This window comes from Muntiacus reevesi, chromosome 4 (assembly GCF_963930625.1).
Source record: "Muntiacus reevesi chromosome 4, mMunRee1.1, whole genome shotgun sequence".
NCBI classification, from domain to species: Eukaryota; Metazoa; Chordata; class Mammalia; order Artiodactyla; family Cervidae; genus Muntiacus; species Muntiacus reevesi.
In genome coordinates, this window is record NC_089252.1 from 76,030,745 (window position 1) to 76,046,159 (window position 15,415).

A 15,415-nucleotide genomic window follows, 5' to 3' on the forward strand; every position below is an offset into this window, starting at 1 on the left:
TAAAGTAAATACTTAATCTTTCTGCATATAAGTGGTGATGCTTTCTCCATGCCTTGGGTCAAGGTAAAGTTTTTTTGTTAATGTTCCTTACTCCTCTGCTCCAAAGGGAGCTTATTGCACTCCATGCTGATTTCTGATAAAGATGACAAAACCAGATGTATTTTCACTGATACCTGCAGGACTTTTCCACTTCTCTTTTGCAATTCATACATTTACTGTTCCATTCCTTCATTCAAGAAGTCGTTGTTAAACTAATTTGTGTTAATCTGGTCAACATCTTAGAACTCAGACTCATTCTTCAGCTACTAGAGCATTATTACTGTAAAAATAAACTGATAATAAGGCAGACAGATCTTGTATCATAATTTTCTTTTCTGTAGGGCAAATACAACTCTGCTTTGGCTGACAAAGAAGAGAGCAAAGCATTGATTAACAGACAGGAAGCGGACATTCTGGATCTCAAAGAAGCCCTGAGACTGAGAATAATCTCTGAAGACATAGAGGTAAATGTTAACACATCATGACTCTTTGCTTTTTTTAGTTGTCAGTATGTTTTTATGTATATTCATGAATAAATATAAGACTTTTTAAAAGGAATAAGTCATAATTAGGACCATTTTCCCTAAGGTAGTTATACAATTGGTAGATAACACTAAGCTTGTTATATTTTGTTTAGTTGATTTATCTTTGTTCATTTGTGTAACTGACCCTCTTCTGAAAAGGAAGCAGAGTGGAAATTACACTTACTTGGATGTAGTGGCAGCAACAGGGAGCAAAGAAAGGGCTGATTAACCTCACAATGGCTTCTTGTGTTTTAGCTAAAACAGATTTTGTTTTGTTGTTGAGGTAAATGTATTTTTTAAAAAATTAAGCAGTACTGTCATGTGGTTCAACTTTCAAAATATTTAAAGCAATATCCTTGTGTATCCTTCCAGAAATATTTTTGGCTAGTCCTATATACCTTGATGGGAGCCCACTATGTATACTGCTTTTCATTTGCTTTACAAATAGTTTTCTTGCTACCCATGAAACAAATTCAATGAGTATTTATTGAACCCTCCTGTCATACAATCTATACTTGTTTTGCATTTGGGAATAGAAAAATGATTGAAACAGTTATTTACCATGAAGCATGCAGTCTAGCTTAAGAGGTAGATATGTTATGAGGTAATAAAAGACTTGGGAGCCCAGAAAAGGAAGCAGTAATGCCTGGAGAATTCCTAAGAACTTCCAGAAGGAGATAGTATTTGTACAGGATTTTGTGAGGGAGGGAAGCGTGGCGGTTGTGAATATTTGTGGAGGGTCCCCATCAAGGGAAATAGTTAGTTGTGAGTGGCTAGAGATGCAAGAGCTTAGGTGGAGTAGTTTCCCAAAGGGGAACTAGAGTGACCCAGGAAATTCTCTGAAGTCAGCAAAATGCAAATTGAAATAAGAATTATTTTTTGATGTTCTAACTGGTGAATATTAAGACTTGAAGATGTGCAGAGAAAGAGGATTACTTGAACTTTTGGTGAAGTTTAAGTTCAGCCTTTCGGGAGGTGATCTGGTAATAACACGTAGCCTTAAATTTTTCTCATGTGCTTCAAATTTGCACAGTTAGAAATTAGTGTAAAGTAATAATCTAGATCTGGAGGGGGACATGGCACCCCACTCTGTTATTCTTGCCTGGAGAATCACCAGAGGAGCCTGGCGTGCTACAGTCATTGGTGTTGAAAAGAGTCAGACACGACTGAGCAACTCAACACAGCACACAATAATCTAGATATGAGAAGAAGATGCATAGAACAGCGAGAGTTTCAGATCAACCGAAATATTTAGTGGCAGGTTAAATGGTGCATCCATGAGATGAAATAGAGCCCACTCAATGAAAACGATATACGGTAAGTCACCTACATATGAACAAGTTCCATTTCGAGAGTGCGTTTTTAAGTCCAGTTTGTTTGTAAGTCCAACAAAGATTTTTTGGCTGTACTGTGTCTTTATTGCTGCATGAGGTTTTCTGTAGTTGTGGCGAATGGTGGCTACTCTCTAGTTGCGATGATTGGGCTTCTCATCGCAGTGGCTTCTCTTGTTGCAGAGCCCGAGCTCTAGGGGTTCAGGCTTCAGTAATGGTTGCACATGAGCATCACTCCTGCTTTTACACTTGCTTCTGGACATCCTGGGCTTGAAACAGAGACACTGTACTACTACTACTATATACGGTAGTATACGGTGAAGTACACACAAGCACAACCACTCGTGGAGGAGGCACACACGTGACAGTGTATGCCAGACACCCGGACTAACTTCCGTGATTGGACATGCAAATATACATTTACACCTTTGAAAGTTCGCAACTTGAAGGTTCATATTGTAGGGATCTTACTACCATAAAAATAAATTCATATGTAGGGAACTTACTATCATAAAAATATGGGTAGATATTGTGATCTATCAAACTATTACACACACACACACACACACACACACGGCTTCCCTGATGGCTCAGACGGTAAAGAATCCACCTGCAATGTGGGAGACCCAGGTTTGATCTCTGGGTTGGGAAGATCCACTGGAGAAGGGAATGGTTAATCACTCCAGTAGTCTTGCCTGGAGAATCCCATGGACAGAGGAGTCTAGCAGACTACAGTCCATGGGGTCGCAAAGAGTCGGATACAACTGAGCAGGTACCACCTTCACTTTCACACATGCACATTTGGAAAGTTAGGTGGAACAGATTCTGCTCTAATTTGGTAGAGATTACATACACTGTGGACGTAGCAATTGTGCATGCAACCTATAGGACTTCTAATTCTCTCTGCCATTTTCTGTCAAGCTGCTCCCCTGAAACTTTGATGGCCTATGACACTCTGTCACAGTTAGCTGAGGGGTACTTGTCTTTATAACTGTTTACCTTCCCATGTATAGAATCTATTGGAGAGACAACAGGTAAACCAGAGACCAATGCCTGGAATCCTCCCAAGGCAAGAGAGATCAGCTTTGACTACGTGGGGGTGAGGGGAGAGAAGAGCAGAGAGCAGTGAGACTTCAATCTGGGTACTTAAATGAATTTACTGTAATATTTATCTCTAGACCTGATGACTTAAATATTAACTGCTTGGCTTGTCTTATAATGGATTAGCATACAAGCCAAAAAAAAAGTTTTCACTTAAAACTTTCCTAGCACTTTAAAAATCCTGCATAGTAATGATTTGTAAATTGATACTGGAGGAGCACAATTAAGAGCGTCTTCTTCCGTGGGCCTTGTCCCCTAACAGAAAGACATGCTCTGCGAGGACCTGGCGCACGCCACTGAGCAGCTCAACATGCTCACCGAGGCCTCAAGAAAGCACTCGGGCCTCCTGCAGTCGGCCCAGGAGGAGCTGACCCGGAAAGATGCCCTCATCCGGGAGCTTCAGCACGAGGTGCGATGTGGCGGGAGCAGTACTCAGGGTGGGCATGGGGGTGGGGGAAGCAGGGCTGCATGGTGGTTGAGCTCATGAGGTCCCCGCCTTGGCTAATTCTCCACATTCAGAAAAGCAGGCTACAGGGTACGTAGGTGGGCTTTTAACAGGTGGCTTCTTTGTGTTCAACTTGCATGGCTGTCCTCCTACCCACCCATGACCCTTGACACATGCCAGCAAGTTCTGACTACTGTGGCCAAAGATTATGGCTGACTTCCATCCTCTTTTTGGCTATTATGGTTTTATATTTTGTAATTTTCCTCAAATGACCCTGTGATTACTTGTGAAGCTTAAAAAGAAAGTTCCTTTTAAAGTGGAAATAAATCTGTGACAGAAATTTCAAATTATCAAACAGGTCATGAAAAAAAATAACATAAGTCCATTTCTACACGTGCAGGGAAGATTGTCTATTCTAATTGGATCGTGTCCCCATGTTATTGTCTAATTTGTAACCCCCTGTTCAATTTTCCCCAGCTAAACCAAAAGAAAGAGGAAGTAGAACAGAAGAAAAACGAATATAACTTCAAAATGAGGCAACTAGAGCATGTGATGGATGCTGCTGCCAGTTATCCCCAGGTACTTTTCATAAACACGAGCACATTTCAGGAGGAATACGCGTTTTTGTGAACGATGAAAGCTGGATATTGCTAAGACTAGCTTTGTCTTTGCAGAAAAGGATTGTCACTAACAACTCTGGTTTTGTTTTTTTTTTTTTGATGAAAAGGTACTAGTGTTTTATTTGTTTTACTTGGACAAGAATTAGGATAACAAACTATGTGTGGCCTGTGTATTTTCTTCATGGTTGGCATATACATTTACCATGAAATCTTTGTAACTACATCAGGTATTTGGATGAAATGTGATTTTATTTTAGAGCCCTAAAACACCACCACATTTTCAAACACATTTGGCAAAACTCCTGGAAACGAAAGAACAAGAGATAGAAGATGGGAGAGCCTCTAAGATTTCTTTGCAACACCTTATAACAAAACTCAATGAAGAGAGAGAAGTCAAAAATGCTGAGATTCTCAGGATAAAGGTAACTGGGTAATTTTTTTTCAATGAATTTAATGTTGCAGAATAAGCAATATCTTTCATGGTGACTGAGGATCCATAATTCAAAAGGAACAAAACTGAAGTGTAAGATGCAGAAAAGTTTTCCTCTTAGCCCAACTCCAAGCTACCTGGTTTGCTGTCCCTGAAAGCTCTGGGTGCAGTCAGTTTCTGAGAGCTTTTCAGTGCATCTATAGCCAGGTGTTTAAACACAGTCTCCATCCCCTCCTTTTTTTTTCTTGTGATGGTGTCATATCATATAGGCTGCACCAGCTACTTTCATGACAGTGCTGTGAGTCTTTTAGATCTTTGCCAGTTTAATAGCTGGAACACATTATCTCATATTTTTTGATTTGTGGTTTTATTATTAGGAGTCAGATTGAACATCTTTTGCTTTTTTGTTTCTATGAGCTATATCCTTCACCTATTTTTCTGTTGTTGAACTTTTTCTTAATGAGCTATAGGCATTCTTTATATATTAGAGAGATTTGCTTTTGTCTGTGATAGTGAAAAGTGCTTTTCTCTTGTTTGCCATTTCTTTAAACTTCCTTCTAAGGTTTTTCACCTCACTTGTGGAGGGTATGGTTTTTGTGTGGGGAGAGTGTGTTTAAGGCAGTGTTATGGCTGGAAGTTGTGTGAAGGAGTGCCTGGGTAAGTGTAGTGTGGGTGTAGGGAGGATGGGTAGGGAGGGTGTGATGCTCCATAGAAGATCATCTGTGAGCTCATCGCTCTGCAGTGAGTATTTGTTTTAGAACACAATTACCTTAATATATGTATAGGATAGACGGGATCATTTTAGGCCTTTTTATTCAGGGCAGCTCTTAGTAGGCTGCTCTCTCAGGAATGTGGCTTATTACCCAGATTGATACAATCTTGGCATTTAGAAGAAATTGGGTCAGGTTAAAAGAAATCAAAAAATAGATAAGCAGAAGTAAATCAAGGATTTACTGCTCCAGGATTTAACCTGGTAGTCCAGTGGTTAAGAATCCCCCTGCCAATCCAGGGGACACAAATTGGCTCCCTGGTCTGGGAAGATCCCACATGCTGTGGAGCAGCTAAGCCCGTGCACCACCACTGCTGAGTCCATGCAACCTCGAGTCCATGCTTTGCAATAAGAGAAACTTCCACCATGAAAAGCCCAGGCACCACAACTAGGAAGTAGCTTCTGTTTGCTGCAACTAGAGAAAGCCCTTGCTTAGCAACGAAGACCCAGTGCAGCCAAAAACTAGATAAATAAAAAAGAACACTCCTTACAGACAAGTCTTTATTTCTTCTGGGTGGTTGTGCTCATGATTTTCAAGTCAGAATCCAGTTAAGTATTTTGAGGCTGTGGCACATCCGTTTTTTAAAAAATTAGAATCTATGAAATAGAATCAAATAGAACAGTTACCAAAGTAGATAACTTTTCTTTATATTTTCTCATAAAGGAATTTTAATGAACTATGTGATTTTTTTTTTTTTTTTTTTTTGCAAAGATCTTCCTTGCACCATGCACGATCTCTTATTGTGTCGCTTTTGTTGTGTCGTGCAGGCTCCAGAGTCCTCATGTTTAGTTGCTGTGGCTCACAGGCTTAGTTGCCCCATGGCATGTGGGATCTTTGTTATTCAATCAGGGATCAAACCCATGTCCCCTGCAGTGGAAGCGTAGAGTCTTAACCTCTGGACCACTAGGGAAGTCTGATTTATGTGATATTGATAAAAGACTATGTTTTAACTATGTTTTAAGACAGTAGGGGTATGAAAATCAATCACATTCTGAGCCCCCAAGGGCTTCTCATCATTTACTTTTTAATCCAGTGATATGCAGAACAGTGTTCAGTGCATGGAGGGAGCTTAAAACAGAATACCTGTCTTAATGTGACCTGGGGAGCAAAATAATGTCTACTATCATGTGTTTTCTGAGAAGACCTGATTTGATGTTTTTAGGAGCAGTTGTGTGAAATGGAAAACCTCCGCCTAGAGGCTGAGCAGTTAAAAGAGAAAAACTGGCTCTTGCAAGATCAGCTGGATGATATCAAAAGACAGAAGGACAGCAGGTAAGAAAGAGCCTCAAGAACCCTGTGGGCTGAATCGTGGCCTGCCTGGGTACCGCTGAGTGAAAGAAGTCGAAATAGATATCACAGTGTGTGTGATGTTTTTCGATGATCCAGGAGCTGCCTCATCAGTTGCTTCCCCATCAGGTCTAATGAGGGGGTTTTCCAGAGCTAGAGAATAAGGTCATCATGATCTTGCCCACCCTGATGACCTTTTTATTGCTGCAGAGCTGTTGAAATGAATTTCAAATGTGTGAAATAAATACTTGAACCAAACTGTCTGCTTGTATCTGAAAGAGGGGTTAGAACTCGGGGAACAGTTAGGTCAACAAGACAAGGCTCTCTTTCTGCCTGCAGAAAGAGAATTTCCTTGGTTTTGCTTCATGGCTTCCAGTGGAGAGAGAGTTTCTGGGAAGAACTTTATAGATGGGTGTTCCCTTAGGTCTGGGTAGGTGAGTGTGTGTGTGTGTTGGCTTTGACTCAGGCAGTTTTCTAGTTGTATCCGCTAATGGCCCAGCATCTTGTCAGGGGCAGCCACACCCAGGCTATGTCCTCTCTGTTGCTTGAAAGTTGTGTGATACTGGACTAAACCTGAGTCTTTAGTGCTGAAAGCACGGAGTCCTAACTACTGGGCCACCAGGGAGTTCCTCCTAGATGGTTCTTTCAAGTTTTAGTGAGCAAAGGAGATGGTCATTTTATTAAGCATCCTCTTCTAGGGATTTACCTTCCCCTTCTGAGTGATTCTGATACAGGTAGCTCATAGTCTGCTCACCTAGTTTCCATATGCTCCACCCCCATGTCCAGGCATATTAGAGAAAAGCACTGTACATCGTATACTGTCTTTTATCAAGAGTTAGTTTTAGCATGGAACATAGAACATTTTTAGATCATTTATAAAACCAAAATTTAAAATACTTCATAGCCTTGTGTTCCTTATATGAGGAGCCATACAGAACCTTCTTCATGAAAGATTAGAAGAAAGTTATAGCCCAGGGGTCAGCCTGTTCGGTAACTGATGTTTCATTGGAGCAGTCAGATTCCTTCATTCAAATACCACACACCTTGGCATTGCTTTATGTGTAGTAGATGTGAAATTGATACTTGAATAAATTTGAATGGTTTTCCCATCCTCCCTTCCTAATCTGTGCAGCAAACAGAATCATTCAGACAGTCAACAGATGAAGAATGAACAAGAAGAAGTGATCAAAGAAAGACTTGCGAAAGTATGATTTTTTTTTTAACATAATAGTTGTTTTCCTTGTCTGAGACATGCTTTTATAGTGAGCATTCATGGTTATATATTTTAGAAATCATTTTATTATTGAAATTTTGTCTTTTTTGTATTCCCACTGTTAAGGTTGATATTTACCATCATTATTTGGCTATAGTTGAAAGTTGAGAGTGAAGTAGTCTTCATGCCTAAATAGTAAGTTCACATAGAGTTCTCCGTTTAGAAGCAAGTATCCTATTTGAAGCATTAAAGGGCACAGTATGTGTGTATATTTGGGATTATGGAAAGGGATATCCCCCCCATTTTTTTTTTTATTTGAAGTATAGTTGATTTATAGTATTGTGTTAGTTGCTGGTATATAGCAAAGTGATTATTATATGTGTATTCTTTTTCATGTTCTTTTCCATTGTGTTTTATTATAAGATATTGAATATACTTCCTGTACTATACAGTAGGACCTGGTTGTTCATCTACTTTACACAGAGTAGTGTATATCTGCTAATCCCAAATTCCTAATTTATCCCTCTCCCCCCTTCCTTTTTGGTAACCATAAATTTATTTTCAAAAGTCTGTTTCTGTTTCATAAATAAGCTCATTTGTATCATATTTTTAGATTTTATTTATAAGTGATACCATAAGATATTTGTCCATTGTTTGACTGACTTCACTAAATATGATAATCTCTAGGTCCATCCATGTTGCTGCAAATGGCATTATTTCATTCTTTTTTTATGACTGAGTAATATTCCATTGTCTGTATGTACCATATCTTCTTTATCCATTCCTCTACTGATGAACATTTGGTTGCTTCCATGTCTTGGCTACTGTAAATAGTGCTTCTGTGAACACTGAGGTATGATTGTATTAAAAAGGATGTTGCTTTTATTATTATTTTATTATTTATCAGTATCTTTTATTATTATAAAATAATATTTTGTTATTATAATGGTTTTATTACCATGAGGGCAAGTGGACTGGTTACTTTCAGTGTTTTGTTTAGCGATGTTAAGAACTTAAGCCATTTTCATAACAAACACATGAAAAGATGCTCCACATCACTCATTATCAGAGAAATGCAAATCAAAACCACAGTGAGGTACCATTACACGCCAGTCAGGATGGCTGCTATCCAAAAGTCTACAAGCAATAAATGCTGGAGAGGGTGTGGAGAAAAGGGAACCCTCTTACACTGTTGGTGGGAATGCAAACTAGTACAGCCATTATGGAAAACAGTGTGGAGATTTCTAAAAAAACTGGAAATAGAACTGCCATATGACCCAGCAATACCACTTCTGGGCATACACACTGAGGAATCCAGATCTGAAAGAGACACGTGCACCCCAATGTTCATCACAGCACTGTTTATAATAGCCAGGACATGGAAGCAACCTAGATGCCCATCAGCAGATGAATGGATAAGGAAGCTGTGGTACATATACACCATGGAATATTACTCAGCCGTTAAAAAGAATTCATTTGAATCAGTTCTAATGAGATGGATGAAACTGGAGCCCATTATACAGAGTGAGGTGAGCCAGAAAGATAAAGAACATTACAGTATACTAACACATATATACGGAATTTAGAAAGATGGTAACGATGGCCCTATTTGCAGGGCAGAAGAAGAGACGCAGAAGTACAGAACAGACTTTTGAACTCTGTGGGAGAAGGGGAGGGTGGGATGTTTCGAAAGAACAGCATGTATATTATCTGTGGTGAAACAGACCACCAGCCCAGGTGGGAGGCATGAGTCAAGTGCTCGGGCCTGTTGGGCTGGGAAGATCCAGAGGAATCGGGTGGAGAGGGAGGTGGGATGGGAGACCGGGATGGGGAATTCGTGTAACTCTATGGCTGATTCATATCAATGTATGACAAAACTCTCTGAAAAATAAAAATTAAAAAAAAAATAAAATTAAAAAAAAAAAAAAGAACTTAAGCCATTTTCTCTTTTTCTTTTTTTAATCCTCTTACAGAATAAATTGGTGGAAGAAATGCTGAAAATGAAAGAAAAGTAAGTACACTCTTGTAATTCAAGTTGTTGTTAACCTTTTCTTTATTAATACCAAGCAGTATTCCTCCAAAGGAAGAAATGATGATTATAACCACAAGGTAAGAAAATTCTTTCCTTTCTGTAATAGTGAACATAGTATGTGAACACAGTAGATGGTTAAAAAATTCTTGCCTTAAATGCCTCTTGCTAAAGGGGTTCCTCGTGTGAAGCTATTAAATATATATATATATATATCTTAAAGAAGTTAAGTGCCAGGAAAACCTTAGTTTCCCTGGGGCAATTGATGGGTTTTCACTTCTTGGACAGTGTGAACAATGAGAACTGACCAGATTTCCTTCTCACTTCATTTAAAACCTTGAGACCCTCTCAGACCCATAGATCAATACTCTGAATTCTTCTGGTCTTGACTTTGGGTCTCTTTATATGTTCTCTATGGACATAATTTTATTTTATTCATATAGTTTCATGTTTTAACTTATGTAATCTTATAAACTGCCTCATTCTTTGCTAAACATGATAAAGGGTATTTTTTTAATCAAGTTCAAAATAAGTAAACCAGTTGGTACTTAACAAAGTGATAAAACATTAGAAAGATACTATGTGCTCTGAATAGAATAAATCTCATCAGGAACAGAGGTTCTCAAACATTTGAAATACCATATACCCTCTTGCACATTTTTGGAGTTGACTTTAAAATTTTTCATTATAAGTTTAAATTATTGCAAAGGATAGAAGTTTCAGCACAGAAAATAATGATATTTAGAAATAAAGCTCTTGTTGATTTCTTTTAAAAGTTATCCAAATGATTTGATACTTTCTCTCCATTTAAAAAATACATGAAGACATTCCTGAATCTAAAATTTTACATTGTTCCTTTTTCTTTTGAAATTATTTCCATTCTCTTCCCATGAAGAATTATATGCTAATTTAATATATTGTTTGGAAAAACTTTTTGTTGATGGCCCAATCATATAAATTTAACAATGAAAATATATATGGAAATTATAAGTAATTTGTAAAAGTGGATCATATTCATATGGTTCTAAGTGTTATATTTTTTATGGATTGGGTTTTCATTATAATTTTTAAAGTATCCTGAATTTATTGTAAATTTGTATAAGTAATTATTATACTAGTAAAATTTTGTTGGAACTTCATCACTGAATGAATTTTATCATAATGCTTTTTCTTTATTTAGCTCATTCTGTTACCTTAATTTTGGAATCGGACAGTATTCACTATCAGTTCTAGCCCTACTTTTTGTATTTATTGATATAAGTGTTGAGAAATCTTATTCACATAGTAACTAGATGGCAATGGAAGAAGTTTTGTTAGAATATTTTTATTCAATTATTTGAACTAGTTGAAGTTAATACACCAAAAATTACATAGTGATTTCTCATCAAAAATTCTTTTTAATGATCAGCTGACAAAGACCACTTAACTTGTTAAAGATTTGTTACTCAGTTGTTGAGTCATTTGTTTCATAGAATCATATACTTAACAGAGTAAAGATTTGGAATGGAGCTTTGTTCAACACTTTTATCTACATATGAGCAGTTTGGCAACTGGTTCCCAGCCAGTTAGTTGCAGGGCTAGGACAGAAATCTGAATCACTTACTGGCTCTATGATAATCCAGGTGTATAGTTCGTAGAAGTGTAGCTATTTTAGAAATAACACCCAATTGAGACCTTCTAGCTAAAAAGAATAAAAGCATCTAAGCTGAGGTGTAATGTATTTCATGATCGAGTAACCAAGAGTCTCAGTGGTACACTGTCCCTGGAACTATAGGAGCCCAAGCTGTGGCGAGTGACGCAGTCTTCAGAAAATGGCAGTTTTATCAGTCCCAGCTGACAGCAGTAATTTTAAACGTTGTGTTATCCGTATGTGTATGTGAGGATGTTTTTAAAAAGCAACAAAGAACTGAATACCAAGCCAACAGTGGTGTAGGCAGTGTTTCTGGAGTTGCACTGACCCAGTGATGCTATCATTGACTTTTTCTGTTCTTCTGTGTTTGGTACCCTTGCTTGTGACCTCTTTGCTGTAAGATGGGTGCTGCAGCTCCAAACAACATACTCAGGAGGGTCACAGTTTGCAGTGTGGTGGGTTCAAAAGGGCTTTATCAGGGGAGAAATACTCACAGGAGCGCTCAAGATTGTGTTTCTTTAGCCAACATTAGCATTCCTGCAGGGCAAGTTGAGAAAACCAGGATCTGGCAGTGGCATAGAGATAACCATGCTCAGCTCAGACCAGTTATTATTTACCAATTTTGGGGAACTGGGTGTGCTTCTCCTCTCCCTTCTCCCAAACTGAGTTTTTATAAAAATTAAATGGGTATGAAACTGTAGTGTCTGCCATGCCACAAAGCCTTTTCATCAAACAAAAGCAAAATACATAAGACAAATGCAGAACAGCTCCAGGTGAATTAGGAAAACAGCAGCGCCACCCCCACACTGCCCTCCTGAGGTTGGAACGTTGTCTGAAAACACTGCCCGAGGAATTGTTGGCTTTAAATGTATATTCTGTGTATTACCTCATTTAAATTATCAGTGTTGTATTCCATATGCATTGTAAAATAAATAAAAAGTATTTGTTTCTTTGGGAAGTTTATAGGATTAGGTTAGTTTTGTGAAATTCTGTATAATTTTTTGGTAATCCTTTTTTCTTTCCCTTTTGAATACTTAGTTGTTTCTGAACACTTTTTCTGCAACTTTTTTTTTTATATTGGAGTATTGTTGATTAACAATGTTATGTTAGTTTCAAGTGTACAGTAAAGTGATTCAGTTATACATATTTCTATTCTTTTTCAAATTCTTTTCCCATTTAGATTATTACACAATATTGAGCAGAGTTCCTGTGCTATACAGTAGGCCCTTCTTGGTTATCTATTTTAAATACAGTGGTGTATACATGTCCATTCCACACTCCCTGTCTATTTCTCTCTGCCACCCTTTCCGCCTGGTAACCATAAGTTCATTCTTCAAGTCTGTCAGTCTGTTTCTATTTTATAAGTAAGTTTATTTTTATAATTTTTTTTTTATATTCCACATATAATCTATATCATAGGTTATTGGTCTTTCTCTGTCTGGCTTATTTCACTCAGTATGACAATCTCTAGGTCTATCCATGGGTAACCCTTCTTTTTAATGTTTATTTTCAAGTGATAGTTGCATAAAGTGCACATCCTTGAAGAAATGACTACTCTCCTATCGTCTGAGAACCTGTTGTGGTTTTTTTGTTTGTTTGTTTTTTGAGAGCAAGTTTTTGAAACCAGAAATGATTACTCTAAGGGGTGCTGAATAAATCTTGCAGACTCTAATAATACTTAAGTAGCAGTTTCCTCTAAGGGCTACATCTAAAAATCTGCATTCTAACTTTTTGTTGTATAAAAAAATGGATTATGCAACTTTCCGAAATGTAAGTTTGGGGTAAGCAATCATTTAGAAAAAAAAGAAAGCTTATATGCATCTCTTGCTATCTTCCTGTTCTGTCAGAAGGGGAGGACTGAATATTAGTGATACTTTGAAATCAAAATCCTGGGCTTGGGCGACAAATGTCTGATTTGAGTACTGTCTTACACTTGTGTCCCTTTGGAATACTATAACTAGATAGTTACCGTTACAGCCTGGAGCAGCTCCAGAGCACCCTTCGGAACAAAGAGACCGACTACCTGACAATGACTGAGGAAGTCGAACGAGTCAGAATGTTGGAGTCTAAAGCATTCCAAGAAAAGGAACAACTGAGATCAAAGTTGGAAGAACTGTATGAAGAAAAAGAGAGAACATGCCAGGTGCATTTATGTGTTGGTTTTTATGAACAGAGCAAATCAGCAGAAGCCTGCTGGCTGCGATTGGACACCCTGTAGCTGAGAGTTGCTCAGAGCACATGGAGATGTCTGGTCACGAACACCGGGAGCCTGGGCTCTGCCTATCCCTCCCTCTCCTCCTGGAAGGCATGCAATGATGTTACTTTAAATGAAAAATTCAAAGCAGCTCATTTTTACCTTCCCTGGATTGGTTTCCCTGCAGGAGATGGAAATGTTAAGGAAACAGGTGGAGTGTCTGGCCGAGGAGAATGGAAAGTTGGTGGGTCACCAAAACCTCCATCAGAAGATCCAGTACGTAGTGAGGTTGAAGAAGGAAAACGTCAGGCTTACTGAGGTAAACTCCTGATTGTTCTGAATAAGCTCATTCTGGTTTTAAATGATTATTTAATTAAAATTTAATTATTGAATCACTTAACTGCTTGAAGAAAAATTTGGCCATTGCTAGTCCAAGTGTAATTCAGTTATCATACCCATGAGATCTTGATTACTGTTAAGTAGTCTATCAGTGGAAATTTAAACTTAATGAATACGGAGAATACTTCTTCCTGTAAGATTTAGAGCCTAATTTTTTTCTCTTTTCTTTTTCTTAAAAATTACCAGGAGTCAGAAAAGTTGCGTGCTGAAAATTTATTTTTAAAAGAAAGGAAAAAGAATGAGCCATAAAGATCCTGATGAACTGCCTACCTTGTTGGGAGACTTTTTTTCCCCTCTTAAAAAAGTAAGAGCTACCCATGCCTACTTAGTAGAGCTGAATTAAGAGCCCCGACTATTAATGGTGTATGTGGGGGTGGGGGCGGGGGCACTGACCCTCAAGTTGCTGAACGCGGCATCTGTACATACCTGTGGCAGCTGGCAGTCTACAGTTAGAGGCTGTCATTTCAAAGCTTTTAAGTCACCTGTAAATACTGGAAAAACCTTTTCCTTTTTAAAATAAAAGCCTGTAACTGAGGCTTTACAGGGAAACAGGGATGTTGGCCAGATTAATTTTTTCTTTCTATACTGCCATATTCTCCTTTGAGTTTTGCATCAGAAACTCCAACAATATACATGGGTTTCCAAACTTCCAGTGAAGTTAGTGACTCTGCAGCGTGTATGAATAGCAAACTTGTTAATAGAGATTATTTTTATATTCCTTGAAGTGTTCTCAGGAGCCTTTTTTTATGACTGTAAATATGGTCTTTGTCGAAATATAATAAAATACTTTTAAAATATACATTTTAATAATGTAATTTATAGTGTTCATTCATCATATACTTATTGAGCAGCTGCTATGTGCCAGGCACTGGTCACCAGTGCTCAAAGCCAACAGAAACCCTGCCCTCGGTACGGGGAAGAATTGACTCCATGTTGGGTCTGTTTCTTTCACTTCAACCTTTGCTTCCTGTCAGTTTTGTTCACTGAAAGGATATTGTCCATACGTAATAGCCTGCCTCAGGGAACCCTGCCCCTCTGGCCTGAATGTTAAACCAAAATGCCTTTGTTCAGGATCCTGTCTACCTCTGGATGACTACAGAAAGGAAGGAATTAACACATCCCCTCCTGGGGCTGGCCATTCCAGGAGATAATAGCCAGAATAATGGCCTATTTACTTTACTTCTTCACCTCCCCCACTCTCTGTTCTATAAAAGAACCTGGCATCCAGACCCCAGTAAGATGGTTGCTTAGAGACATTAGTCTACCATCATCTTAGTCTGCTGACTTTCCAGATAAAGTCAGTTTTCTTGCCTCAGCACATCGTCTCTTAGTTAATTGGTCTGTCATGCAGCGAGCAGAACAAGCTTGGACTCTAACACCCTTAAAGAACTTCTGTGTATCAG

At 38.3% G+C, this 15,415-nt stretch overlaps 1 protein-coding gene across 2 annotated transcripts in view; it reads left to right on the forward strand.

The window, feature by feature from the left end:
• Positions 1–14,992, forward strand: part of KIF15 (kinesin family member 15) — a 55,171-nt gene extending 40,179 nt beyond the window's left edge. The window contains exons 26-35 of one of the 2 annotated variants that reach the window (XM_065933152.1): positions 381–503; positions 3,258–3,404; positions 3,918–4,019; positions 4,318–4,482; positions 6,423–6,532; positions 7,680–7,752; positions 9,734–9,771; positions 13,397–13,562; positions 13,801–13,932; positions 14,199–14,992. In XM_065933152.1, the coding sequence (XP_065789224.1) occupies positions 381–503; positions 3,258–3,404; positions 3,918–4,019; positions 4,318–4,482; positions 6,423–6,532; positions 7,680–7,752; positions 9,734–9,771; positions 13,397–13,562; positions 13,801–13,932; positions 14,199–14,261 (1,119 nt within the window). In that variant the 3' untranslated portion in view covers positions 14,262–14,992. The remainder of the gene's footprint in view (positions 1–380; positions 504–3,257; positions 3,405–3,917; positions 4,020–4,317; positions 4,483–6,422; positions 6,533–7,679; positions 7,753–9,733; positions 9,772–13,396; positions 13,563–13,800; positions 13,933–14,198) is intronic. The other variant, XM_065933153.1, reaches the window with a different exon arrangement.
• Positions 14,993–15,415: the final 423 nt, after the last annotated feature.